The 25,959-nt window shown below is 45.9% G+C and overlaps 1 protein-coding gene across 5 annotated transcripts in view; it reads left to right on the top strand.

Annotated features, from left to right (window-relative positions):
- CNTNAP5 (contactin associated protein family member 5) overlaps positions 1–25,959 on the top strand; it is a 413,059-nt gene that overhangs the window by 177,739 nt on the left and 209,361 nt on the right. For all 5 annotated transcript variants that reach the window (XM_005279758.5, XM_042843050.2, XM_008167765.4 and 2 more), the window contains 2 exons: positions 10,046–10,193; positions 23,153–23,356. In XM_005279758.5, the coding sequence (XP_005279815.2) occupies positions 10,046–10,193; positions 23,153–23,356 (352 nt within the window). The remainder of the gene's footprint in view (positions 1–10,045; positions 10,194–23,152; positions 23,357–25,959) is intronic.

Genomic DNA, 25,959 nt, shown 5'->3' with positions numbered 1-25,959 from the left:
CCAGAAACAGTGATGGATATTATCGAGCACCATCTACAGGCACCTTCTCAGTTAACTAACTAGTTACATATGTACAAACATCTCTGTTTCATCAAGAGCGCCTGTTACAGTGCGTACCAAGCCACTGATTTCCCTGCTCCCCCAACAGCACAGCTATGGAGATTGTTTTGAAACTAAAAAGTGCTTTACTCCCCCACTCACTTGGTGGCTCCCATCCTACTCCCATTTCCAGATATAGATGTTCAGATTGGAACAAAAAATAATAATAATCTGATTTAGTATTTACAGTCTGACTGCCATAGGTTTGCCTCAGTTTAAAATGATTGCCTCACCATGGGAGCAGAGGAAAGCATTCATTAATGATAGCAGGATGACTTGATTTTGCAGCTGGCTTTAAGCATTCGTATTTAATGTAAAAAGAAGAACAGGAGGACTTGTGGCACCTTAGAGACTAACAAATTTATTAGAGCATAAGCTTTCGTGGACTACAGCCCACTTCTTCGGATGTATTTAATGTAAAGCACTGGGAGACAGGCAGCTGAATGCCTTTCTAATGGACAAGTAGAAGAGGAAGCCCCTCCTTTTTGTATTCAGACATTTGTGTATCACAGTGAGAGCCTGAGTGCCTAGCTCTCTGCTCTTTGCCTCATTACTTGACCGTCAGCTTCTCTAATATGTATTCCAGAGATCTGGTTAAGGTTCGCAACTTTGTAATATTTAAAAAACGGACACTCCAGCAGAAGTGCCGGAACCTCCCACACCCCACCTCTTCCTTCCCAGAGGCCCCGCTTCTGTCCTGTCTCTTCACCTAAGGCCCCTCCCCTGCCCCGCTTCCTCCTCTGAGGCCCCATCACTGCTCACTCCTCTTCCTCCTCCCCCCATCGCTCACTGCTCTTTGTCTCTTCCCCCCTGGGTTGTGAGAGACTTTCCTGCAGAGCCGGGGCTGGGAGCTTCAGCTGCCCAATGCAGGTATGAGGCAGCCCCAGCTGAGTAGGGGCTGGCACGGGTGATGACCTGGTGCCTCCCCTCGCCATCTCTGCCTGCACTAACTGGACTTTGGGTGTCCGGTCAGTGGAGCTGACTGGACACTGTCAGGTCCCCTTTCCAAACGGACTTTCTAGTCAAAAACTGGGCACCTGGTCATCCTAGATATGGTTGGTTTTCAAGGTCTTCTGCTTAGGTCTTTTTATTTTGGTTGATACAGGAAATAAATGTTTGATTGGAACTAATTGATCAAACCTGTGTTGAGGAGAAAAGATGCACAGATATCCACTGGGATACTGCAATAGGTCCTCTTAAACTATCGCATGGTCTGGAAAAATAGTTTCTTGTTGCTGCTTTGGTATCAAAAAGGCCGATTTGATCAGTGTGGGAAGTGTAATTATTAAAACATTGACTGAATTATGGGATGTTAAAAGCTTTTCAGCAGTGTTTTTTGTAGGAAGGGACTGAGTGAAATGAGACACAGATTTTGATTCATCCATTATGTTCTTAAGACACAAGCCTAGAAAAACCATACGACTAAATCTTCAGTTGATGTAAATGGACTTCAATGAACCCACACCAATTTACACCAACTCAGAATCTAGCCCATACCATTCAATACATTGGTAGCAGAACTCTTCCCATTTTGAATAGGGTGACCAGATGTCCCTATTTTATAGGGTCAGTCCCGATATTTGGGGCTTTATCTTATGTAGGCGCCTATTATTCCCCCCCTCCCTTCCACCGTCCTGATTTTTCACACTTGCTGTCTGGTCACGCTAATTTTGAATGATGATCTAACTAGACTTGTTCAAAACGCTCCTGCACAGAAATCTTTTTCCCCCTATTTTTTTTTTTAAATAATCAAATTTCAAAATGTTGATTAAAATTTGAAAATTCATAAAATGTTGATCATCCTTCCTTGAAAACAGCCTAGGTTTCATTTTCTCCTCTTCCCCCCCCCCCACCCCCTTTTCCCACAAGTAACAACATATATATGCATAAAGATTACCTGTCTTGTGATAAAATTTCAGTAAAAAAGATATTGAAAAAGATACAGTGCCATAAGACAAACCTATGGTAGTCTCTCATGAGATACACAGATGTTGTGTCTGAGGTTGGAGTGTGAATTTTGTCTTGCTCCCAGCAAAATTTGCAAAGCGACATTGACTAAAAATGGCTTTTTTCCCCACCATTTTACAAAACATTGGGGGAAATCGAATCTAACTATCCATGCCCTTTCAACATTATTTTGCAGCTCCAAATAGAAATGCTGTTACATTATTTCCCTGTTTTATAGTTTAAGATAATGAAGTCAAATATTCATTTGAAGTCACCATTGCGTGGAATAACTAACACCTCTCTGGTGTCCTGTTGCTGGATTGGGCTGGCAAATTATCATCAGAGAGATAGCTATTTAAACTCCGTTTGATGAAGCTAAATATGAGGAGGGTTCCAAGCATTGCCCAACAGTGCTAGACATAAACACATTCACCGCATTGTTAATCCCACTAATTCAATACAAAGCATGCAAGCCTCCGTGAGATTTATGCAAAAGTACAGCCTGAAGTGTATGATTAATGTTGGCAATAGCAAGGGAAAAAGCTGTTGCAGTCTATTGGCTAAGGTTAATCTTGTCAAGGTTTTAGGGAAATATTTCTTTTTTGATGTGATGAGGTTTTATATATAATATAGTTTTTTGACGATAAAGAGTGGGATGCCAAGAAGAAACTGGAATGAGTTGCTGACTTTTGGCTCTTCCTCTATTTTACGGCTTTAGTTTTGCAGGAAGTTCCTCCCAGTATTATTGTTACTAACAACAATTATAATATTTTATAACATCCTTCACCCCAAAGTGCTCTCCAGACTTAACTGATACTTAAAACTATCCATGGGGATCATTTCATCTATCCATGAAAGGTAGCCACGTGGGGGGGGGGGGTGGTGTGTGTGTGACCATAACTTTTGTTTGAAAGTATAGTGACAATACACAAAAGCTTAGGATAGGAACTAAAGTGTTGTATCAGTTTGAGGTTGTAGGCAGAATTTAGGTAGACTGTAGTTTGGACAAGACGCTAGAATGTAGAACTCTTTCCTAGAAGTTTTCTTTTCACCCTCCTTTCATTCTTATTTGAGTGTCTTCTTCCTTGTTGGTCATTATCTTTGGTTGCAGTGGTGTTGTAGCCTTGTTGATCCTGGTGGGTGAGGTAGTATCTTTCTTTGAATTATAGAAGATTAGGGTTGGAAGAGACCTCACGAGGTCATCTAGTCCAGCCCCCTGCTCAAAGCAGGACCAACCCCAACTAAATCATCCCAGCCAGGGCTTTGCCAAGCCAGGCCTTAAAAACCTCTAAGGATGGAGATTCCACCACCTCCCTAGGTAACCCATTCCAGTGCTTCACCACCTTCCTAATGAAATAGTGTTTCCTAATATCCAACCTAGACCTCACGCACTACAACTTGAAACCATTGCTCCTTGTTCTGTCATCTGCCATCACTGAGAACAGCTAAGCTCCATCCTCTTTGGAACCCCCCTTCAGATAGTTGATGGATGCTATCAAATCCCCCCTCACTCTTCTCTTCTGCAGACGAAATAAGCCAAGTTCCCTCAGCCTCACCTCATAAGTCATGTGCCCCAGTCCGCTAATCATTTTCGTTACCCTCTGCTGGACTGTCTCCAATTTGTCCACATCCTTTCTGTAGTGGGGGGGCCCCCAAACTGGACGCAATACTCCAGATGTGGCCTCACCAGTGCCGAACAGAGGGGAATAATCACTTCCCTCGATCTACTGGCAATCCTCCTACTAATGCAGCCCAATATGCCATTAGCCTTCTTGGCAACATTGGACCAACTTCTGTTGGTGTAAGAGAAATGCTGTTGAGCTTCACAGAGCTCTTCTTTCCCAGACCTGAACACACTCAAAGTGTCACAGATAAGTACAAGGTGTAACACATTGTTTAGCATAAGTAGTTAACACACATTGTCAGAGACAATTCAAAGCGAATGGCTTATAAAAACAATCTGTAACCCACTAACCCGCCCACAAACACTTTTTGTCCTATGACTGCAAAGGTGTTAGTTAACTGGCCACTTCACTTTGAGTACCTTTAGCCACATGTCTGTCTCTAAGTTTTACACCTGTGATCACTGCCAGCATCCAGTGAATAATAATCATGACTATTGAGTGATCTTTGGAATTTCCATTCCATGGACAATACTGACATTTCAACATAGGAAATGAGACAAGTTGAAATTTCTAAATTTTAAATGGAAAAGAGATTTTGAAAAAAAAAACTGATTTGGAATTGTCAGAATGTTTCATTTTGACATTCCTGTAATCAAAATGTTTTGTTTCATTTTGTTAAAATGACATGAAATGCTTCATTTTGAACCAGATCAACATTAAACAACATTTCTCTTGCATTATGGGAGTTGTAATTCAGGCCCCCATTGTCTCTTATAGGCCAGGTGTATTATGGGAGATACAGTCCAGCCAGAAAGCCTAATGCCCTCATTCTCCCCCTAAGACAATGCGCTTAAAAAGGAAATACCGTTTAATATCGTTTTTGCTGATTCAAAATTGAACATTTTGCAGTCAATTCAATAAAATGAAATATTCCAATCTGGGTCAAATTGACCAAAATAAAATATTTCATTTTGATTTTCCTGATGGAAATTTTTTTTTATTTTTTTTTATTTATTTTTTTTGGCAATCTACCTAAGGCTACTTAGTGTTATCCGTATGTATGCCTTTATTTGCAATGCAACTAACAAGAGAGATTACACATGTAATGTAATGGAGCACATCCGATGCATGTATCCGTCCCGCTTGAGCAGATTATGCAATACAATGATGGGCTAGGGTGGAGTGCACTGTATTACTCTATCCTCCTCCTGCTTGATTGCTTCATATCTGTGCTTGTGCACAGAAACTGTCAGTTCTCTGTAATGTGAGGAAGAGAACTCAATAAGACGCTCTATTGCCGAAGCACAATCTGCACTCTCAATAAATAACGCGTGTAATTCTTAGCAAGGGGGCCTGGAGTTCACTACTCAGTGCTGGGCAGATTCATTTAAATCCCTATTGTATGGTGAAATTGAACTTCTTTTTTGGAGTCTATCATCATTTTGGGCAGAGGGTGATGGGGGTGGAATCCAGTTTTGTTTTGTTTCTTCATATATTGTAGGATAGATAATTTGGACAGGTCTCTTCCCTCCCCCGATAGCAAACAAGATGAGGTGTCGGGGATGTTACCGTCAGGTGTACTCTGTGAAGGACAGGCATATCACGGAGTAAAATATGGCAGTGATTGCTAAAACAGAGGATAAAACTGTAGTGGGGTAGGAGATGCATCTTTCTGGAGATGTGATCGGTTTCAGAAGGGTTACATTCAATTCTGTTTAACTGATATGGGCAGACTTTCTTCCAATCTAGACAAGAACCTCAGCTCACCTGGCAGTATCTGTTGTTGTCGTTATTCGTTTGCATTACAATAGCATCTACAGACCCAACCAAGATCAGGAGCCCATTGTGCTAGGCGCTGTACTCACATATAGTAAGAGGCAGTCTCTGTCCTGAAGCGCTTACAGTCTAAATAGCAGTGATAGACACAAAGAGGTGAAACAACTTGACCAAGGTTACAGAGGAACTCTGTGGCAGAGGTGGGAATGAAACCTAGTTCTCCTGCCTCCCGTACCTGGTCCATTGGAGCACACTGCCTCTCAATGTGTTTTGTTGTTGATCCAAAGCCCAATGACATCTATATGGAAAGGCTCCTGCTGACGTTACTGGGTTGTGTCTCAGCCTCACTGTCTGTATTACGGCTTCCTATTTGGTCACAGCTGGGCTGATGATATTTTTGACACAAAATAACAGCCTGCCTGTCAAGGAAGAGCAGCAAGGGGACATAGGGGAGAGCTCTGTTGGGTATCAGGGAGGCTACACAATAGGTGAGCAAGAAGTGTCCTTCCATCTCCTGAGCCAAGCAATCCCCATTGCTCTTCTTCCCTGTGGACTTACCTTGATTGGTGGCAAAGGGATGCTTCAAGGCATTGTGCAGAGGCGAGGCTCGCTGGTCATCTGATCCTGCCTCGATGAGCTCCATACTGTTGGAACTCTGTGTCCAGGCATAGGCCCATGGAAGGCTAAGCTTCTTCAGAATCGGGGCTGAATTTGAACAGAGAGGTGTTTATTTTACTTTTCTTACTGGCAAAAGAGTGGCAGTAATGTGGGTTGGGATTTTGTTGCTGTGGATTGGGTGTCTCCTGTTGTATAGTCTTAGACAAGTCTACTGAACACACACAACACTCCTGTTGCAGAGCCTCAAACAAGTCTTCATTGAATGCACGAAGGGGCTAAAAACAGTCACACATTTCAGTGCATTTCCTTCCCCTTACAGTCCACCTCTTCTACAGGGAAATTTCCCTTATCTGAAAGTGTCCTCAATGTCCTTGTTGGAAAAGAGAGAGGTTTAGATGGTACCAATACCAATGAAACTCCTAAAACTGTTGTGTTGTGGTCTTTCCAGTGAGACTAAAGGGTTCATATTCATTCTCATGATAGACCATAGTGGCTGCAGAGAACTGTTCAGATCCATCATGTCAGAAGAAGGCATTGATGCAATTGTGACGGTTCCATACTGTAGCATCACATTCAATGGAAGGGTTGCTTAGATTCAGTACAGTCTTATCAGGATTGTATAGTGCTTTTCACATCATGGAACCTTTCAGTCTATTACGTGGTGTTTTGTGGATGGATATAGGTCAGTGGTGGACAACCTGTGGCCCGTGGGCCTCACACGCCAGACAGTTTGTTTATATTGGCACAGCCGCTGGCAGCTCCCAGTGGCCGTGGTTCAACATTCCCTGTGGCCCGTGCTGTTCCCGCAGCTCCCATTGGCTGGGATCGGCTAACCGTGGCCACTGGGAGCTGTGGGTAACCGTGCCAATGTAAACAAACTGTCTTACAGCCCGCCAGCAGATTATCCTGACTGGCCGCAGGTTGCCCACCACTGATATAGGTAGATGTGACAGATTCCTAGTGCAGGGCTTGATTTTAGTGATTGACCTCTAAAACTCTAACACCACCATTCAGCTCCCAAAACTGAACAACCCCATTCGATTAAAGTCTAGCTCTCTGAAACCTGAACACATCTGAGGTTCATTTATATCCCTAGGGCTGGCATAGGTATTCCAGAATCAAAGCCTCTTTCAAGCTAGAAAATCTGACAAGATGACCAGCATTCTCATCCCTATGCTCCAGCGTTGTCATATATGAACCGGCAGTTCACACTTTGCTTGAAATCCATGTTCAACAGAATGTTTCAGAAGTCCCCCGTGAGATATTCAGATGCAGGTCTGTTCTGTATGGTGGTTGTCACTTCTTATAGCTCATGCATGAGCTTTCCCGCACTAATAGGGCACTAATATGGCTGTTTAAAAGGAAGAAAGCAATTGTTTTTTATGGGAGTGTCATTTTGACACTTACGACTTTGATTTGATTCTTTTTTTCATTCATTTAGATCCCTTGGAGGAGCTACTTGGTATTTTGAATCAAGTTTCTTCTTGTTGGTTGTTCCCTGTCCCCGTTTGCTTGGGTGTAAATGGCAGGTCACAGAGATGACATAGGCAAAATCTGCAAGGTAGACAGGTGCTTCTGCACCTGCACTTCCTTAAATCAAGGCTGTAATAATGTAAATTGCAAACATCTGTGTTGTGGGGCCCTGCACATTCACAATCTCTTTTTCAGCTTGGTTCATCAATTGGTCTTTGGCAGGAAAAACAGAAGAAGCTACATCCTAAAATAGCTCCTCTGGAAGATAGTTAACCTCAAGTCTGCCTGGACTGTGCCAGCGCTTCTCCTTCTTCTGTTCACAGTTCGAACCCACCCCATTACCTGCCTAATAAAGTGAGAGAGCAGATAATCATCAGCGTCATTACAGGAGCGAGCCTGCTTCTGTAGATCTGTAAATAAGCTGCTGTTTGCTGCCCTGCATGTGTGTCAAGTGAGATGAAGACAAAATCCCGAGCCTGTCTTTTTAATGTGTCCGCTTGGATGAGCTGACACTTCTTCAAACTGAACTTTCTTCTGTCTTTCCACACCCAGACATAGCTAAGACGTTCAGTTTGAGTGTTGCCGCAATTTTGCCAAAGACTAATTTAAGAGGCAGCGTACCAGAGCTTCAGCGGATGGCTCTGTTGACTTTAATGGAGCTATTCCAATTTACCCCAGCACAACATCTGGCCCGGCATTATTTTAGTAATGTCTCTAGTCCAGGAGTGGCCAACTGGAGCCTGAGAAGGAGCCAGAATTTACCAATGTACATTGCCCAAAAGCCACAGTAATATGTCAGCAGCCCCCCATCAGCTCCCCTCCTCCACTGCCCGGCTCCCAGTGCCTCCCGCCCACTGGCAGCTCCGCCGATCAGTGCTTCACCACACTTCCCGATCAGCTGTTTTGTGGCATGCAGGAGGCTCTGGGGTGGGAGGGGGGAGGAGCGAGGGCACGGCAGGCTCAGGGGAGGGGGCAGGAAGGGGTGGAGTGGGGGCAGGGCCTGTGACAGAGCCAGGGGTTGAGCAGTGAGCACCCCCCGGCACATTGGAAAGTTAGCGCCTAAAGCTCCAGCCCTGGAGTCGGTGCCTATACAAGGAGCCGCATATTAACTTCTGAAGAGCCGCATGTGGCTCCGGAGCCACAGGTTGGCCACCCCTGCTCTAGTCCATGCAACATCTTTGCACTCTGAGGGCCAAATTCGGCCTTCAAAGGAATGAATTCAGCAAATGAAGTGGGTTTAACTCCATTCACATCACGCCATTCACGCATAGCTGGGTTCATTTACGCCAGGGCTGACTAGGGTTCAGATTCTCCTATCTATCCAGGCAACCCATTGAGATCTTTTAAGCGCATTTAAAGAGACAGCCTGTTCATTCTCAAAACACAGTTCTCTCTCTCACACAGTTCATTCTCAGAATAGTTAAATAAGGATTAGGACTGGCCAGAAAACTTGAGTTTTGTGAAAATATTTGGAGGTTTTGAAATGTGTTGTGAAGCGGAATGAAAACGAGACCTTTCTGGAATGGAGAAACAAACAGACGGACACCCCACTGCAGACTAGCCAATAGCCTGGTGGTTAGGACACTCTGAATCTGCCTGGTTCAGAGGAGGGATTTGACCCTGGGTTTCCCACAACCCTGGAGAATGACCTGATCACCTGGGTTTTTGTGAGTTCTGAGAAACATTCTTATTTGTGTTACTGTAGTGACCATAGGCGCTGGCTTCCTCCAGGCCCTGGAAGTGCTCATCCTTCTGCCCCGCCCACCTCCTTCCCCCAAACCTCCGTCCCTGCCCCTTGTCTTCCTGCCCCCCGCTCTGCCCCAGGCCCCGCCCCTGCTTTACCCCCACCCCCACCCCCACCCCACCTCTTCCCGTCCAGTTCCACCACCCCCGAGAATGCCACATCCCTGCTCCTTTCCTCTCCCTCCCAGTGCCTCCTGCACACCACAAAACAGCTGATCGTGGCTGGCGGGAGGTGCTGGGAGGGAGGGCGAGGAGTTGATCGTCGGGGCCACCGGCAGGTGGGAGGCGCTGGTGGGGAAGGGAAGAGTTGGCTGCCGGTGGGTGCTAAGCACCCACACATTTTTTGTCAGCGCCTATGGTAGTGACCAGGAGCCAGTATGCTAGGTGCTGTACAAACTCAGAACCAAAAGATGGTCCCTGCTCCTAAGACTGATGAAATGGAATTTTTCAACCAAAAAAAAAAATGTTTTGTCAAAACTGTAGCATATCGTTTTTTGTAAAGCTACTGTGCACCGTTAAATAGGAGCTGTCTTCCACCATAAGGGTAGCTGCATTTCAGCAGTGGATAGTTTGGAGATGTTTCAGCTAGGTTCCCGAAGCTTGGATGCTTATCTCAGTCAAACCTGGTCTTTGAAATCCTGCAGTCTTTCCTCAGTCTGTAGATAGTTTTATTTTTTTGTTTTTGTTGCATTTGTTTTTATATTTCCATTGCTCACAACCAACTGACCATTTAGAAGTCTCACCGGAGCTTCCTTTCCTTGCAGGTCTTCACAGGGAACACTAATGCAGACAGTGTGGTACATCACAAACTTCTGCACTCCGTGAAAACCCGCTTCCTGCGCTTCGTCCCTCTGAAATGGAATCCCAGTGGCAGAATAGGCCTGAGAGTTGAGGTCTATGGTTGCTCATACAGTAAGTGCCTTTAATGCAAATGTCATCAAACAAGATTGTCAATGTTCCAGGAAGCCCCAGGGAATGTACCTGGCCGAGTACCTCTTTTAATCCAGTATGAACATGCACCACCATAATATCTGATTGGAGTTGTAGCTTTCATGACAGATAAGCATTACTTGCTGGCTGAGCTCCCTTCCACTAATATCTTATAACATATCATCTTTCCCCCATACCCTGCAGTTACAGGGAATTAAACAGGTATAAAGGTTAAGGGTCTGAGACTAAAGTAAACTGGAAATATAATCAAGGGATTCATAGACATTTTAGGGAGTATGTTGGCATATGTATTGCATTTATATAAATGCACCTTTCCAATTTCTGTATGGCATATCATTTGACTGTATAAATCTGTTAGTTAGCTGTCTATGCTCTTTACTTGAACAAATTCATCATCTTGACCTCTCCAAACCTTTGCACCCCAACAGTTTTAGATGTAGAGCCATTTTCAAAATTTGACACCCAAACTTGCTTCTTTACAGTTCTACTGTGTCGGGCACTTACTGGGCCAGATCTCCAGCCAATGAAAATCGGCCCAGCTCCATTGTCTTCAATATAACTAGATAGACAGCAGCAGATGATCTGGCCTGCAGTGCACCATTCTGGCACTGAAAACATCCCAACAAACAGAGGGGAGTTCAAAAGAATAGCAACAAAAATAACCAGGGGGCTGGAGGGCTTGATCTGTAAGAACCATGATGTGTACCTTGGCTAAGAGATGACTCAACGTGTCCGCGCATGAATGGGGGAAGATGAGATTGGAGGTGGAACAACCTGGTAATCTACAAGTATTTGAAATACTGAGGTTGGAGGAACTATTTAAGGTGCTACTTTGGGGTCTAACTAGGCCTAGTGGGAGGAAGTTATGACAAGGAAAGTTTAGGATGACGATCAGGGCCGACTTCAGAAAATCTGGGTCTCTTCCCCCTCTCCCCCGCCCCTTCCAGTAAAGCCCTAGGCAGCACTAACCAGACACATTTGTAAGGCTTTCCCTGGCTGGAGGGAGGCAGCTTAAAAAGGGAAAGCCTGACCTTTTATAAGCATGGTGACTAGGGGGAAGACGGCTCTATCTTGGAGACTGATGGCTACAGGGACAGATCGATGAGGAGAGAGAGACCGTTGCAGACCCTGCCGCCTCTGATACTATATGGCCAGGCGTAAAGAAACGGAGACCAAAAGGAGGGGCTGGAGGCAGATCTGAACCATGAGGGAGGACACTAGAACTGACAGATAAGCCAAAGGACTGACCAAAAGACTGCCTAAGAGACTGACCACCTTTTTCTTTGACTTTGATTGTCAGTCTCCCAGAGGTGGGGGAGAGGGAAAAGACCCCTTTTGTTGGTTTGTTTTCTGTTTGGAGATTCCCTTGTGGACCATAAACACTGGAAGGGCCCCATAAGCCACCCAAATCGAGGTCTGGTGGGGACTCAGGAGGGACCCTGGCCCACCACGCTGACCTTTTTTCTCACCCTCTCCCCACAAACTCCTAAGTCACAAACATGTGTGGAGGTGCGGGACAGTCGCACAAGAGGTTGGAGAGAGGGCAGGGGAGTTTGGGGGGCTGGTCGGGGGGCAGGGGTGTGGATAGGGGTCGGGGCGGTCAGAGGGCGGCGAACAGGGGGGTTGAATGGGGGTAGGGATCCCGGGGGAGCAGTCAGGAAGGAGAGGGGGGGTTGGATGGGGCGGTGGGGGGCAGTCAGGGGACAGGGAGCGGGGCGATGGATGGGAGTGGGAGGGAGGAATCAGGGAACGGGGGATGTGGCAGGGGTCCCCGGGGGCGGGAGCTGTCAGGGGGCAAGAAGCGGGGGGGGCGGTCAGATAGGGGACAGGGGCCGGGCCACGCCTGGCTGTTTGGGGAGGCACAGCCTCCCCTAACCTGCCCTCCATACAATTTCTGAAACCTGATGTGGCCCTCAGGCCAAAACGTTTGCCCACCCCTGCACTAGAAGGTCACCCTCTCCCTGGAGGGGTGCGGTGTCTGTTGCGGCTGCAGGTTTGGCATCGACGTCTGCAGTGAGATGGGTTATGCCATGGAATAGCCTCCCGAATGAAGGTGTGGAAGTCTCACTATTAAAATCAGTGGCCCAGTGCACTAACAATAAACTGTAGGGGACACTGAGGAAGGTGGGGGCAGCTCGAGATGACCTTTAAATGCTGCTCCTGTTGACGTCACTGGGAATTTTTCCATTGACTTAAACAGGGCCGGGATTTCACCTTATGATTTTATAATTTGAAATTGAATCCACATTTTCTCCATGCATCTGAATTGTGCAGCTTGTCACTAATCTTCCAATGGCCAAAAAAAAAAAAAAAAAAAAAAAAGTTTTCCCCTTATGTTTCAAGACAATGCTGACCTGCCTCTTGTATGAAAGCAGGATTCCTATATAGTCAAAATTAGAGGCCACTCATCTGGCTTTTCTTGGATGTGCAAAATACTCTGGTTTATTCTCTCACGTAAGGGGTCACCGAGGGGGAATTCTTTGTAATATGCACTGTATTACTCCAGTCCAGGAGGGAGAGTTAGAGACAGAGGATTAAGGAAGGGAGGGAAGCAAGTGACCTGCTATCAAACTTTCAGGATAAATAAAGGCAAAGATCCTCTTAAAAATTATATTTTGAACTTGCAATCACCCATGATAACTACACTCTCTGAATCGATTGAAGAAATGCAAACTACCTTAGGGCAGGACAGTCAATGACTTTCCCTGGTGTGCCCCGTTTGACATGCAAGTTAACTGACGTTTAATCTATAACAGTTTACAGAGTCAATCAAACCAGTCATGTGTGAGTGAGGAGGATAAATGTGAGCTAGACTTCTGAGCACAAGCCAGAACCACCGATTTTAAAGTACTGCTTCTGATCGCCATTCCTGTCATGTTGGAAAAGTCATTTGACTTCTTTGCCTCAGTTTACCTGTCTGGTATGAGGTTGCTGGCCCCTTTAAGAGGAGTCTGGGCCCCAGGCTACCTGTGAGGAGGTAATTTAAAGGGAATGAGCGCACTAGTCAGATAATTGTATAACCTGGGCCTCATAAAAGGCCATCAAGGCACATTTACAGACAAGGGCCTAGACAGAAGAGCTCTCTAAGATCCTAGCAGGAGAGGGGCTGGCTCCTGTGAACCTCTCCAAGCTGACAGGTGAAAGGAGTGAATGGAAAAGGGCCTGGTGGGAGAAAAGCTGACTGAAGGCTACAGCTGACCTGAAGCATAACCTGGCTCCTGGAGGAAGGAGAGTGAAACTCTGTGAAAGATAACCTAGCTCTGATGTGCGCCACTCCCCACTCTCCATCGCCAATGGAGATGGATAGCCCAGCCAGCTAAACTGCGGGGGGGGGGAGGGGAGGGGGGGGTTTCCAGTGCTGGGGATGGGAGGTGCTGGATGTCTGGGAAATACAGGGTGCCTGTGTGAGGCAGGGTCGGGGGTACAGGGTGCCTATGGAAGGTGGGGAGGCAGGGGTTCCCCAGTTCACTCTTACCCAGGCCCACTGACAGCAATTCCAGGCCCCAGGGCCAGGGGCCATCTCTAGGGGTGTGCGGGCCTAGGGTGGAAGTGACGTTGACGCCGGTACCACCCACCGCACACCTAGGAGCCCTGCGGCCCGCCCGGGTGATTTAAAAGGGCCCGGGGCTCCCGACCGCCATCGCCGCTACCTCAGCAGCGGCGGTGGCTGGGGGCCCCATGGCAATTGCGCCCCCCTCCCCCTCCGTCAGCGGGCCTGCTCTTACCCCTCCCCCACACCACCTCTGTCAGGAGCGGGTACCAAGTACCCAGCAGGCTCTGTCTCTTACCTGCCCGGCCCAGCGAGACCGGGTGGCTCCGCCTCCTCTGCACTGCTGCTTCCCGACAGGTGAGGCTACAGTGACCACGCCCCACCAAATCTGGTTCCCCTGCTGCTGCCTGCCTGAACCAAGCTCAGCAAAGCCACCTCCCTAAGCCAGGGCAAAATGTCCAGGCAGGTGATGGCAGAAGCCTCCCAGCGCCGTTGCTGGGAGGCGCCTGCAGGGAGTGCCTGACTGGGAAGTGCCTCTTTTCCCCTCTGCCCCCACGTGATGACTTTGTTGCTTCCCCTGGGGGATGTTCCCCGCAGTTTGGGAACCTCTGGTCTAGTGTGTTGCTCACCTGGGGCCTAATTCTCCCTCACCAAAGCGCCTTTACACCTCTGTGGCATGTAAAAGTGATTGTAAGGGCCTGATTCTCAGCTCCACTAAGTCCCGTTGACACTGCCGGAGTGGCGTAAAGGATTCTCAGAGTGTCTGATCCAAAGTCTGTTTAAGTCAGTGGAAAGATTCATAAGTAGACGATAAAGAGTGATCAGCTGGCCCAGAAACACCGGGGAACCTGGTCCTGCATTAATGGACCCATGGCTGTGTGACTGCCGGGCAGCCAAAGAGGGGAGTATGCCGCTAAGCTCCTCATTGGCATGCGGGCGAGTGCACAAGAGCCCTGCGTTTCCTCAGACCTCCTCTGCTCACATCTGCTCCTTTTTAACCCTGCATTTTTGAGAGAAGGAGAGCAGCTGCACAAGTGGCTTGAGACTTCCAGCTCTTTAGGCAATTTTGCAATGCTATAGATGGGCCTAGAGTTTAACCTTTCTTCTGCCAGCATGTAGGGTATATATAAATGCCTGGTACGCCCACATCTTGAATATTGTGTGCAGATCTGGTTGCCCCATCTCAAAAAAGATACATTGGAATTGGAAAAGGTTCAGAAAAGGGCCACAAAAATGGTTAGGGGTGTGGAACAGCTTCCACATGAGGAGAGATTAATAAGACTGGAACTTTTCAGCTTGAAAAAGAGAAGACTGGGGGGCGGGGATATGATAGAGGTCTATAAAATCATGACTAGTGTGGAGAAAGTGTGAGTTCAATCCTTGAGGGGGCCACTTAGGGATCTGGGGCAAAATCAGTACTTGGTCCTGCTAGTGATGGCAGGGGGTTGGACTCGATGACCTTTCAGGGTCCCTTCCAGTTCTATGACATAGGTATATCTCCATTAAAAAAAAAGTGTTATTTACTCCTGCTCATAACACAAGAACTAGGGAGTCACCAAATGAAATTAATAGGCAGCAGGTTTAAAACAAACAAAAGGAAGTATTTCTTCATACAATGTCCAGACAGTCTGGAATTCGTTGCCAGATAATGTTGTGAATGTCAAGACCATAGCAGGGTTCAAAAAAGAACTAGATAAATTCCTGGAGGATAGGTCCATCCATGGCTATTAGCCAGGATGGGCAGGGATGGTCTCCCTAGTCTCTGTTTGCCAGAAGTTGGGAATTGGGGACAGGGGATGGATCACTTGATGATTATCTGCTCTGTTCATTCCCTTTGGAGTATCTGGCATTGACCACTATCGGAAGACAGGATGCTGGGCTAGATGGACCTTTGGTCTGACCCAGTATGGCCGTTCTTATGTTCCTGCTTGCACTGGAGAGCAGCAACGTCGAGTTCTCTGCTCGGTACTGCTAAATGACTTTCCAAGTCAAGTCCTGTTACGGTCAAAGTCCCCCCCAGCCAGCGGCTCACTGCACTCAGCTGTTGGGAATGTCGGCATTTGATAGTGACCACTGTGGGAGCAGCTAGGACTTCTAGAGCATTAAGCACACTGCCAGTGCCAAAAACAACAGATCAATCCTACTGAAGTGCTTTAGGGCTGAAACACATTGTATTGCAACATTTGTTAATACCGACCTGAGACCCATCCCACTAAGGCTTTGAGACACGATGCTGGGAAATGCTGGCCTTTAAAGGACGAACACTATACCTGTGTTAGTTTTATTATGTAATCATAAAAATTATTACGGTGAAACCTGAACAAGCAGCCCTATCTCTCACAAGAAAACCCTTGTTTTAATAGACATTTTAAGGGTAGGTCTACAGTGTACAGAGACTGCACGCTCAGCAAGGAAAAGTATAAACAGCAGTGTAGACGGGAGGCACTACTTTGAGTGAAGTGCCTGACACGCCTGAATCCTAGGTTATGTACCCTCTGTACGTGCTCAGGCAATGCCTCCCACATCTCCAGGACTGTTTTTAGCCGTGCTGGGTGCTGCTGCTGTAGCTTATGTCCGCCACACGGAAAGACTCCAGCAGCAAACAACGGCTCTGGCGAGGGGCAGGGGAGGCAGTGGGGAAATGCTCCTGCCCTCCCCCCTGCCGGAGCCTTTCACTGTTGGGTGTAACTACACGCTGCAGTGAGGATGGATACAGCGTGTCTTTCACTGCAGCGTGTAGCTACATGTACACTGTGTGCTTCCACAAGTGTACACAAGCCCTAAAATACATTCAAGAATCCGAATATGGTTGGTTTTCAGCCTTTTTTAAAAAATCGTCCCTGTTGGGCACTGGGCCGCCCGGGAGGGTGGGGGGCAATTTGCCGCGGACCCCGTACGGGCCCCCACAAGAATATAGTATTGCAACTTGTTTTATGGAAGGGGCCCCCAAAATTGCTTTGCCCCAGGCCCCCGAATCCTCTAGGCGGCCCTGGCTGGGTAACACATTTCTGCTGGGCCCTTGAATAGTCTCTTAAGATGGGTTTCCTGTATCTGAAATATGATATCTAAAGCAATGAAGCTATGTCAGTATACACAAACGTGCTTAGCCATCTTCTACTCATATATAGGGCGCTACCAATTTCACTGCTGTGAAAAAAGTGTTACGGACTGAAATAAGCCCTTCCCTGTGAAATCCGATGTCCCCTTGTTCCTCGGAGAGCCCTGGCAAAGGGGTCTCCTCGCTCCAGCTGGGCTGGGGAGGGAGGGGCTTGTCTATCTCCTGCACAGCTACTCTGGGTGGTGGTGGGGGAGATCAGACCCACCTCCGGGAATGTCCTGCCGCTGCAGGAAGCGCTGAGGTTGCTGCCTTCAGAGTCCAGTTCTGAAGACTGCACAGAAGTGAGGGTGGCAATCCCATGACCCCTCTACAACAGGCTTGTGACCGCCCCCCAATTCCCTTTTGGGTCAGGACCCCCACGGTTACAACACTGTGAAATTTCAGATGTAAACATCGGAAAACGTCAAATTTACCAATTTTCAAATCCCACGGCCATGAAATTGACCATAATGGACCATGAATTTGGTAGGGCCCTACTCATACAGTAACTGCCTTGACATGTAATGGAGGGTTCATAGGCTGTAAAATCAGGCAGAATTCAGCAATACCACATGGAGGTTGGTTGTTTCTTCTCTTAAAAGCAGCACAGAGAGGGGGAGAAAAAGAAAGTTTCAAATGCAAAATGATTTGTCCCCACCCCCACCTGAAATAACCAGACTCCCCATCCTATAACCTTAAATATAAAAATAAAATCATGCAGCTAGGAGAATGTATACCCAAAATTGCTGCCTAGAAAGAATTTGTCATGAGTTAAACAGAAATCCTGTACCTAAAGGGGTTATAATGCAAACTCTCTCAGACCCTTTGCTACAGAGTCCCAAATAGTGAAGTGATTATAACAAATAGCCAATGTTATAGCAGAGGACATGTGCAGACAAATGGCAAGTTGATTGTTTTGGATGTTGTGAGGGAAACAGGGGTATCTTAATACTTCGGAAAAGTCTTGTTAGCTAAACGCTGGAAAAATCCTGCTGATCCACCCTTTTCTAGAGGAGGAGATTTATGGCTACATTGAAAATGTTGTTCATATTCTACAACTGAGTAATGGCCCAAAAGGCATCAGCAGGATCGGGTGTAAATTCTGCTAACAGGCTGGGAAACCGTGGACGATCATGCAATGGGATGTGAGAATCTCCTTCTTTTGGGGAGTTACAGCTCTTCATCTTTGCAGATCAGGGCTCTGATTTCTCATCTTATGGGGGAGGGATAGCTCAGTGGTTTAAGCATTGGCCTGCTAAACCCAGGGTTGCGAGTTCAATCCTTGAGGGGGCCACTTAGGGATCTGGGGCAAAATCAGTAGTTGGTCCTGCTAGTGAAGGCAGCGGGCTGGACTTGATGACCTTTCAAGGTCCCTTCCAGCTCTAGGAGATGGGATATCTTCATTTAAAAAAACAACAAAAAAAAAACATCTTCCATGGGCAGCGCTCCTGGGAATACAATGTGATACTGTGTTTTTAAAAATTACAAGCTCTTGGCTGGACCTTTTTTATTTTTCTTTCCTTCTAAAACACATGTTTTTCATGCCATGAGATAAAAGGAATGCACCGTAGAGAGCCCCCAGGGGTGGAGGTGAGGTCACTAAAGTTTTCATAACTGCTAGCGTCAGACTAATGGCCGAATTATTGCTTCTTAAGAGACACCACGCCCTGGAGACGAAGCATGCTGTTCAAGCACTAGGCTGTGGAGGTGGACGGTCAGATTCACTCCCTAGACTGTGGGCAGTGAAACTGTAAGGTGTATAGAGACAGAGGCACATGTTTCCTACACTCCCTTATCTGCTGTGGAGTTTGGTTCCCACGCAATGGCAGCAGGAGTGGGGCTAGCAAGGCCAGTTCAGAGAGATATCCATTCGGAGCATCTTTGCTCTGCCAGTAGGACTCCCATGGGCTGTAAAATAAAGGTGTCTTTCTTTTGTGGAGGCACTGGGGGAGGGATGAGATTGTGCATTCCCCCTATCCACCGCCTCCTCCCCTTGCAACTCCAGATGCCTTGAAGATGCCTCTCCAGACTCTGAATGATAAGAGTGGAATGAGGGTAAAGCTTGTTATTTATGCTTGCGTATTGCATACTGTTTTCAGAGCTAGGGGAAGCTTCTTTAAAAAGGTGTCGCATGTACACTCTTCCCCCCAGTGCAGCTGTCTGGGTGCTCTTTTCTTCATGGAAGAGGACCACACATTCTCCTTGCCCTGGTATGTTTCCTCTGGGATGGTTGGCATGGCTGCCACCACTGGCCAACATCTCTCTTCATGCAGTAGTCTGCTGGCGGACAAATCATTTCTGCTTCCTGTGCAGTGGACTCCCCGTACCTCTTCCCTTTCTACAGCAGCTGCTCAGATGCAGGCACAATGTAACCCTTAACTGCTCGAGTTAACCTGGTGGCCAATAAACCCTTCCTCAAATTAATGTGTTTCCAAAAAATCGAGAGTTTTAAAAGAAATTCCTGTACTAACAAAACCCAGACTCAACCCTTAAACCCAGAACCTGAACTGAACTTCAGCAAAGCTTGGTAACCTTTTTCTGTTTTCACGTTGCTCCTGTGTCGGAAGCAGAAATACCTACAATAACCTAGGAATGGCTACCCTAGGAAAGGTATTATTTCCAACCCAGCCAGAAGCAAGAAAAACTAGGATTTTTGTTTGAAAAAATGCTACTTCCTGGGAGATTTTTAGCCCAGTTCTGATGACTCTGGGATCTGGACAGTGTGGAGAAGTATCCTGATTAGAGCTGAGTGAAACTTTTCAACACTTTTTTTTTTTTTTTGGTGGAAAAATGCAGATTCAGCATCACCATAATATTTTGTGAAATCATTTCAATTTCACCAAATAATTTCAGTGGGAAAAAAAATCCTAAAAGCTCAAAGTTTTGTTTCAGCACTTTTGAAATGAAGTGTTTACTTTTTTATTTGAATACCTTTTGAAATTAAAGAAAATTTTCCTTTAAAAAAAATGAAAAAAAAAAAAAAACCCTCAAAATCAATACAAAACATTTTATTTTGAGTGGAACAAAATGTCTTGAACAAACCTTTTTTTTTTTCTTTCAATTTGCCAAAAAAAATTGGAAAATTTAATTTTTGGTTCAACCTTTTTGACAGTCACTATGTTCATATATATTTAAACACATGGAAAATCTTCTATATTGTGCATAGTTTTGGAATCTGGCACTATCCTAAAGGGAAAAAAGAACTGCTTTTACTTTAATCAGTCCATCATACTTTGCTAATTTCCGTCAGTATTTTATGGGGATGTTGGAGGAATCTGAAAATTTAGAGAGATAAAAGACCTGATATTTAGTCTATTCCTTAGAGGGAAGTGAAGAATTATTCTCTACATAGTGTTTTGGCTAGACTAGATCTAAAGATTTCTTGTATTTCTTCTGAGCCTTTTAAAATTCATGATATTTGACCTTTTACTAGAAATTGATTCTATACATACCTTGTATCCAACAGAATAACTGAAGGCATCATCTTTAGAGGGGTATTTTTCAGGTGCTGTGAAGTGTCTGTATTTGACCTGAGATGGATCTTTCTATGTTTAAATAGAAGCCAATGATTTGTTGTCATGCAAACTGCTAGTAATGACTTTTGGATGTCAGAGTGTTAGCATTTATATGTCATATTCTTGTTTCATTCAGGGATTTTGGTTCCCCACAGAGAGGCAGAGTTCTGCAATAACAGCTTTTCATGATACTGTCAGTGCGGGGCATGGATCAGTGTTTTTGTCACACTCCCCATCAGTACCCGGCCCAAGCCAGGGAAGCTGATGATCCGACTCGGTGATGAATCCTCGTCATGTGCTGCCTGAGGCACATTGCACATACTCTAAGAAGGCGGCGGCGGCTGGTTCCGAAAAGCATGTGTAATGGAAAACTGAAAATGTCTACTGATGCATGAACCTGATAAGGTTTAGGTGTTTGGTTCAGTTGGGATAAGTATCTAAAAGACTGGATATTTATCTGGATATCTTTTATTAACATCTGGTGCCAAGTCCTATTCTGACTTGGGCTCCTGCAGTGCTCCTGATTTAGTGGGTTACAGGGGCATAAATAAGAGCAGAATTTGGTGCTCTATGTTGCAAAATGCATCAGAAATTGAATAGACAGTAGATTTCTGTGACAGGCTTAGTCCCCTTAAGGGCAGTAGGACCTAGGGGCCAGCCCACCCCTATCCTGTAGTCATGGCCCTTTAAGATTTTGGGAGGTCTTATGGACACAAGGACCTAAGCAATAGGAGATATTGGTAGAAATGAAGCAGTCATGGGAATAAGAAGTGTTTGCAGAGGGAGGGGGGGAGGAGAACCTGTTATTGTTTCTTTAAGGGCTGGGGCCAGGAGGCTTACAGAGTGGGCGGGGCAAAACTCCCTCTCTCCCAGCCAATTGGTTTGAGATCTGGGAAGGGGACCAGCATATATGCTGTCTCCTCCTTCATAGCAGTGGAGACTCCAGCTGGAGAAGGTCTGCCTGCTAAACCCTTCCAGTCTGAGAGTGAAAGGATTCATTGGAGAAAAAGGGTCAGCTGGGGCAGTAGATGTTTGTGGCCCTGCTGGTGACCTAAACTACAACCCAGTTCCCAGGAGGAAAGCAGGGGAACCCTGTGCTCTGAAGGGCTCTAATAGCTGCCTGAATTACCCAGCTCTAGGAGGGGGGCTGGGACTTCCTGAACAGGGGGAAGGAAACTTTCCTGGGACTTTTATATGAGCCCAGAGTGGGTGAGAACTTTAGAGACTAAAGAGTGGTTTGTACTCCCTAAATAAAGTTGTTAAACCAGACCACATGAAGTAATCTGGTTTGGGTAATTGACTGGAAGAACCCGAGTGGGCACTGAGGTCAGTGCACCGCAGGGCCATGGGGGTCCACAAGGGGATGCACTCTGGAGGCAACCACAGCATTCCTGTTTCTTACAAGGTTTCCAGTGCTTCCTTTCGGCCCTTAACTTCACATGGGACTTTACCGAGAGTTATGGTGCTATAGATGTACTAAATACCATGTTTCTGAGGTATCTGCTGAGTTGTCTCAAGCCCATGTTTTTTCTATGATTATTACTGCAATTGGAAACATTTAGCCGGATATCAGTGTTATATCAAACATGTATACATGCTATCATGCTGACATCTAGAAGTCACTGGTGTCAGGGTGCATGACAACGAATCATTGGCTCCTTTGCTAGTCTTGTCATCATTTTTAAAGACGGACTCCTGAAAAGCTTGTTCTGAAGTTGCCCCACACTCCAATTTATCTTGCCTAAAGAAGAACAAGCAGAGCTGTCCCTGCTGCCGAGCTGTGGTGACGTGGCTCCAAAAGGATATGTTTGTGACAGCTCAGTTAATCTGCCCAGGTGGCCTGTTAACAGAGAGTTGAGTGGATGCTAAGATGGGTTCTGAGACTTATAGACGCTTTACCACTTTAAAAGCGTTCTGACCTAGCATTGGAATAATACCTCCAGCCAAGGCTATTAGCATTCAGAGGCATGCTTGGTAAAATCATCATCATCATGTAGATACCCCTAAGTGGGAGGGATATTTGTTTGCGGTAAGATTATATTTATTTGAATACAAAAGTGGAGGGAGACATATCTAGGGTGTAGATACAGCTTCACAGGATCTTTCGTAACATAGGAAAAACTGGAACAGCAGCTGGGACTGTGCATTTGAAGCAGTGGCTAGCTGTTCTGAACGTCCTTGGCAGGTAAATAATGGACAGGGCAGGACATGGCTTTGGTGGTGGTGGTGTGTCTGGTATGATGACAAAGCAGGCAGATGAAGGAATCTTAACATAACAAAAGGGCTGTGAATCATGAAAAGAGGGCTGGGGGGGGGAGGGAGGAATTACATAGGGATGATGGCCTAAATAAGAGAAGCTGATGGAAAGGGATAGTGGATTAGGTGTGGCACGGTATGGTGGTTTCTGTATTTCCTATGTTCTGGGCGCCCCCAACTCCCGTGAAATCAAGAGAGACTTTAACGATAAGCCACCCTAAACTTAATTTCCCCAATACTAATTTCTCCCTACTGTTACTCACACCTTCGTGTCAACTGTCTGTAATGGGCCACTCTCTTTCCACTTCAAAAGTTATTTTTCCTCCCTTGGTATCCTGCTGTTAATTGTTTTATCTCGTTAGACTGACCTAACACTTGGTAAAGCAACCCACATCCTTTCATGTATTTATACCTGCTCCTGAATCTTTTACTTCATATATCTGATGAAGTGGGTTCTAGCCCACGAAACCTTATGCCTTATAAACCTTTATAAATTTGTTAGTCTCTAACTTGCCACAAGGACTCCTCTTTATGTTGTCATCTTCCTTCTGTTCCCCCTTAGAATCGGACATAGCAGATTTCGATGGCAGAAGTTCCCTCCTGTACAGATTCAATCAGAAAATGATGAGCACCTTCAAAGATGTGGTTTCCCTAAAGTTCAAGAGCATGCAGGGGGATGGAGTCTTATTCCACGGAGAGGGACAGCGCGGAGACTACATTACACTGGAGCTGCAGAAAGGGAAACTGTCCTTGCACATTAACCTGGGTAGGAGCTGACATTTTTTATTCATTCACGTGAGATTTGTTTTCCATTTACTTTCATGATTTTGTATTTCAGCAGCATTGAGATGCCCCGGCTGAGATCAGGTCCCATTGTGCTAGGTGCTGTACATACACAGAGTAAAAGACAGTACCTGCCCCGAACATTTTGCAGTCTGAAGAGACAAAACAAAGGGTGGGAAGGGAAATAGAGAAGTGAAGTGACTTGCCTGAAGTCACACAGCAGGTCAGTGGCAGAGCCAAAAATAGAACCCACGTCTCCTGAGCACTAGGCCAGTGCCCTATTTATCTGACTGCACTACCTTTATTTTTCTAGCTGCAAATATTGTTGTTGCCTGTTTAATCTACATCAGGCCTCAGGGGATTCAGTTGCAATCTCAACTACAATTTCCTCTCTCTGCTTACAGAATGATTCCTTTTTAAGTTCATCATTTCAGAGCAGGGCTCTGTCCAAGCTCTGCAGGTAGCCATCCAGTCGTATTTAGCATTCGGCTCACAGCGTCTGTGGCTGCTCTCAAGCAATAAGTCTAGGCTGGGTAGTTTCCATTCAGGCTGAAAACAGGTCTTCCTTTCCCTGTAACAGAACCCCCGTTTTGGAGGAGGCATGTTAGCCTCTGTGTTGTCATTGCTATACATTCAGACAAAGGAAAAGAAACCTAAGGGAAAATGTTGGCATGTGCTGGAAAGCAGAATTCACCTGCATCAAAACAGCTTCAGATCAGTAGCACAACCCCCCCCCTGTAAAATATCAGACTGTTGCAGGGGAAAACTCCCTCCCACCACCCTGCTTTGTTAGCTTTCAATAAAATATATGCAGGCTTCGATGCTTTTCTTTATTTAAGGTGATTTTAAGACACCTTTGTGGTCTCTGAGTCCTGTTACCAATCTGAACTCCTAGTGCAAATTACAGCAACCTCAGCGCTGCTGTAGCTTATGTTTGCTGCCCAGGACCCCAAGGAGATGTTCTGACAGTCAAGGATTGCTGGAGATTAGGGAGGCCTTGTCCACGCCTCCTTTTACTCAAGAGAGACACTCCCTCACACTGAGAGTGTGGAGGTTTGGATTAGGAGCCACTAAAGTGACTCTGCCCCTCTTAAGGATATCCTTATAGAAGTTAAAATGGCTTTAGGGTTGCTTTGCTGCATAGGCACTGTTGAAGTTCTGATTTTGTTCTAATTCATCTAGCAATGATGTTACTTAATGTGAACTCTTGTGTGGATTTGTGCTATTCTTTCTCAAGATGAAAAGCATCTGATACTAGCAACTGGTGTACCCGAAGGATTCAGGAGTTTGAATCAGCTCCCCAAAATGTAGGTGCTTCTCCAAAGCTCTTCAGAGGTGTTTGGTCTGCAAAGGTGACCAGGACAAGCTTTCTAGGGAGATTTCTTGTATTTCTTTGTAGGGCTGAATATGCCATGAGAACAGCTGTTCTTGAAGTATTTTGGTGCTTTTTTGCTTCTGGGCCTGGCTAGAGCCAGGCAGTGCAAAGGCATGGAGTCCCATCAGTGTGTGGTCAAGTTGGGTTTGTGGGATGAGGGAAGGTTTGGCTCAGTTCTTCTTTTGTACAAAGCTGTTTGCATTTCCCAAGTGGATACTTCAGATATACCTTCAATGGCAGGAGGTACTAGAGCATTCCACAGCTGGATTTTATATGCCACAGGGCAGATGATTGGAGTGAACACACTCTCTCTGTACAGTATTGGGGGGGGGGGGGGGCGGAATCCCAAACCCTTGGCCTTTCCTTTAGCAGAAGCCATAACTCCTGAGTAACTCAGCACTGGGACATCTATATGGAGAGTATTTGAAAATCGGTTCCTTCTGTCAGCTGACTACTCTCTTGCAGGGCTTCACTTCAGTGGCTCAGAATGTGAGTGGTTGATTTGATTTAAACCAGGGAATAATAGTGAATAACCCAGTAGCCATTGAGTCATGGTTGTGTCTTAGTGCAATTTAATACTTGTGATTTAAAACAATGTGGTTCTTATCAGGTAGGAACCTTCCCGCACTGTCTCCTAGACCAGGACTAGTATGATGACCCCTGCGGGAAGTGTTGTCAGACGGGACAGAGCGCAGACCCGTTGGGCTAAAAGCATGAACCCCTAATGCTTGTACTTTAACACTCCCATACAGAAAACTAGAGGAGACAAAGGCATTGTGTTAATATGGGTTACTTTAGGTTCTATTGCCCCAGATTTCCCACCATCAGGATCACTGATGGTAGCAGTGGTGGGACCAATTGTGTAACCCTACTCATAGTATATCTACATGAGATTGGTGCTTAAAATGCTAGAGGCTGGTGGTGCCTCTTGTATGCTACAGCTCCCATTTTTGTTATCACCAGTGGAGCTGAATCCTGCATAGCCAAGGCGGGAAGATTTAGTAAAACTCCCTAGCGTATACAAGGCCAGGGTAAAACGAGTCAGCACCTGTTTCTCTTCTCAGCTTATGTCCGTGGGAGTTAGCAAAAGTCGTCCGACAATTAGAACAACTGAAATCATTAAAACAAACCCAGTTAATAATTCCTTCCTCGTTTCTCCCTTTGTGCTTAATTGTGTTTTGTTTAAAATCCCAGTAACAATTTTCCACGGC

The sequence above is a fragment of the Chrysemys picta genome, chromosome 11 (assembly GCF_011386835.1).
Source record: "Chrysemys picta bellii isolate R12L10 chromosome 11, ASM1138683v2, whole genome shotgun sequence".
NCBI lineage: Eukaryota > Metazoa > Chordata > Testudines > Emydidae > Chrysemys > Chrysemys picta.
This window is presented reverse-complemented; position numbering and strand designations above follow the sequence as displayed.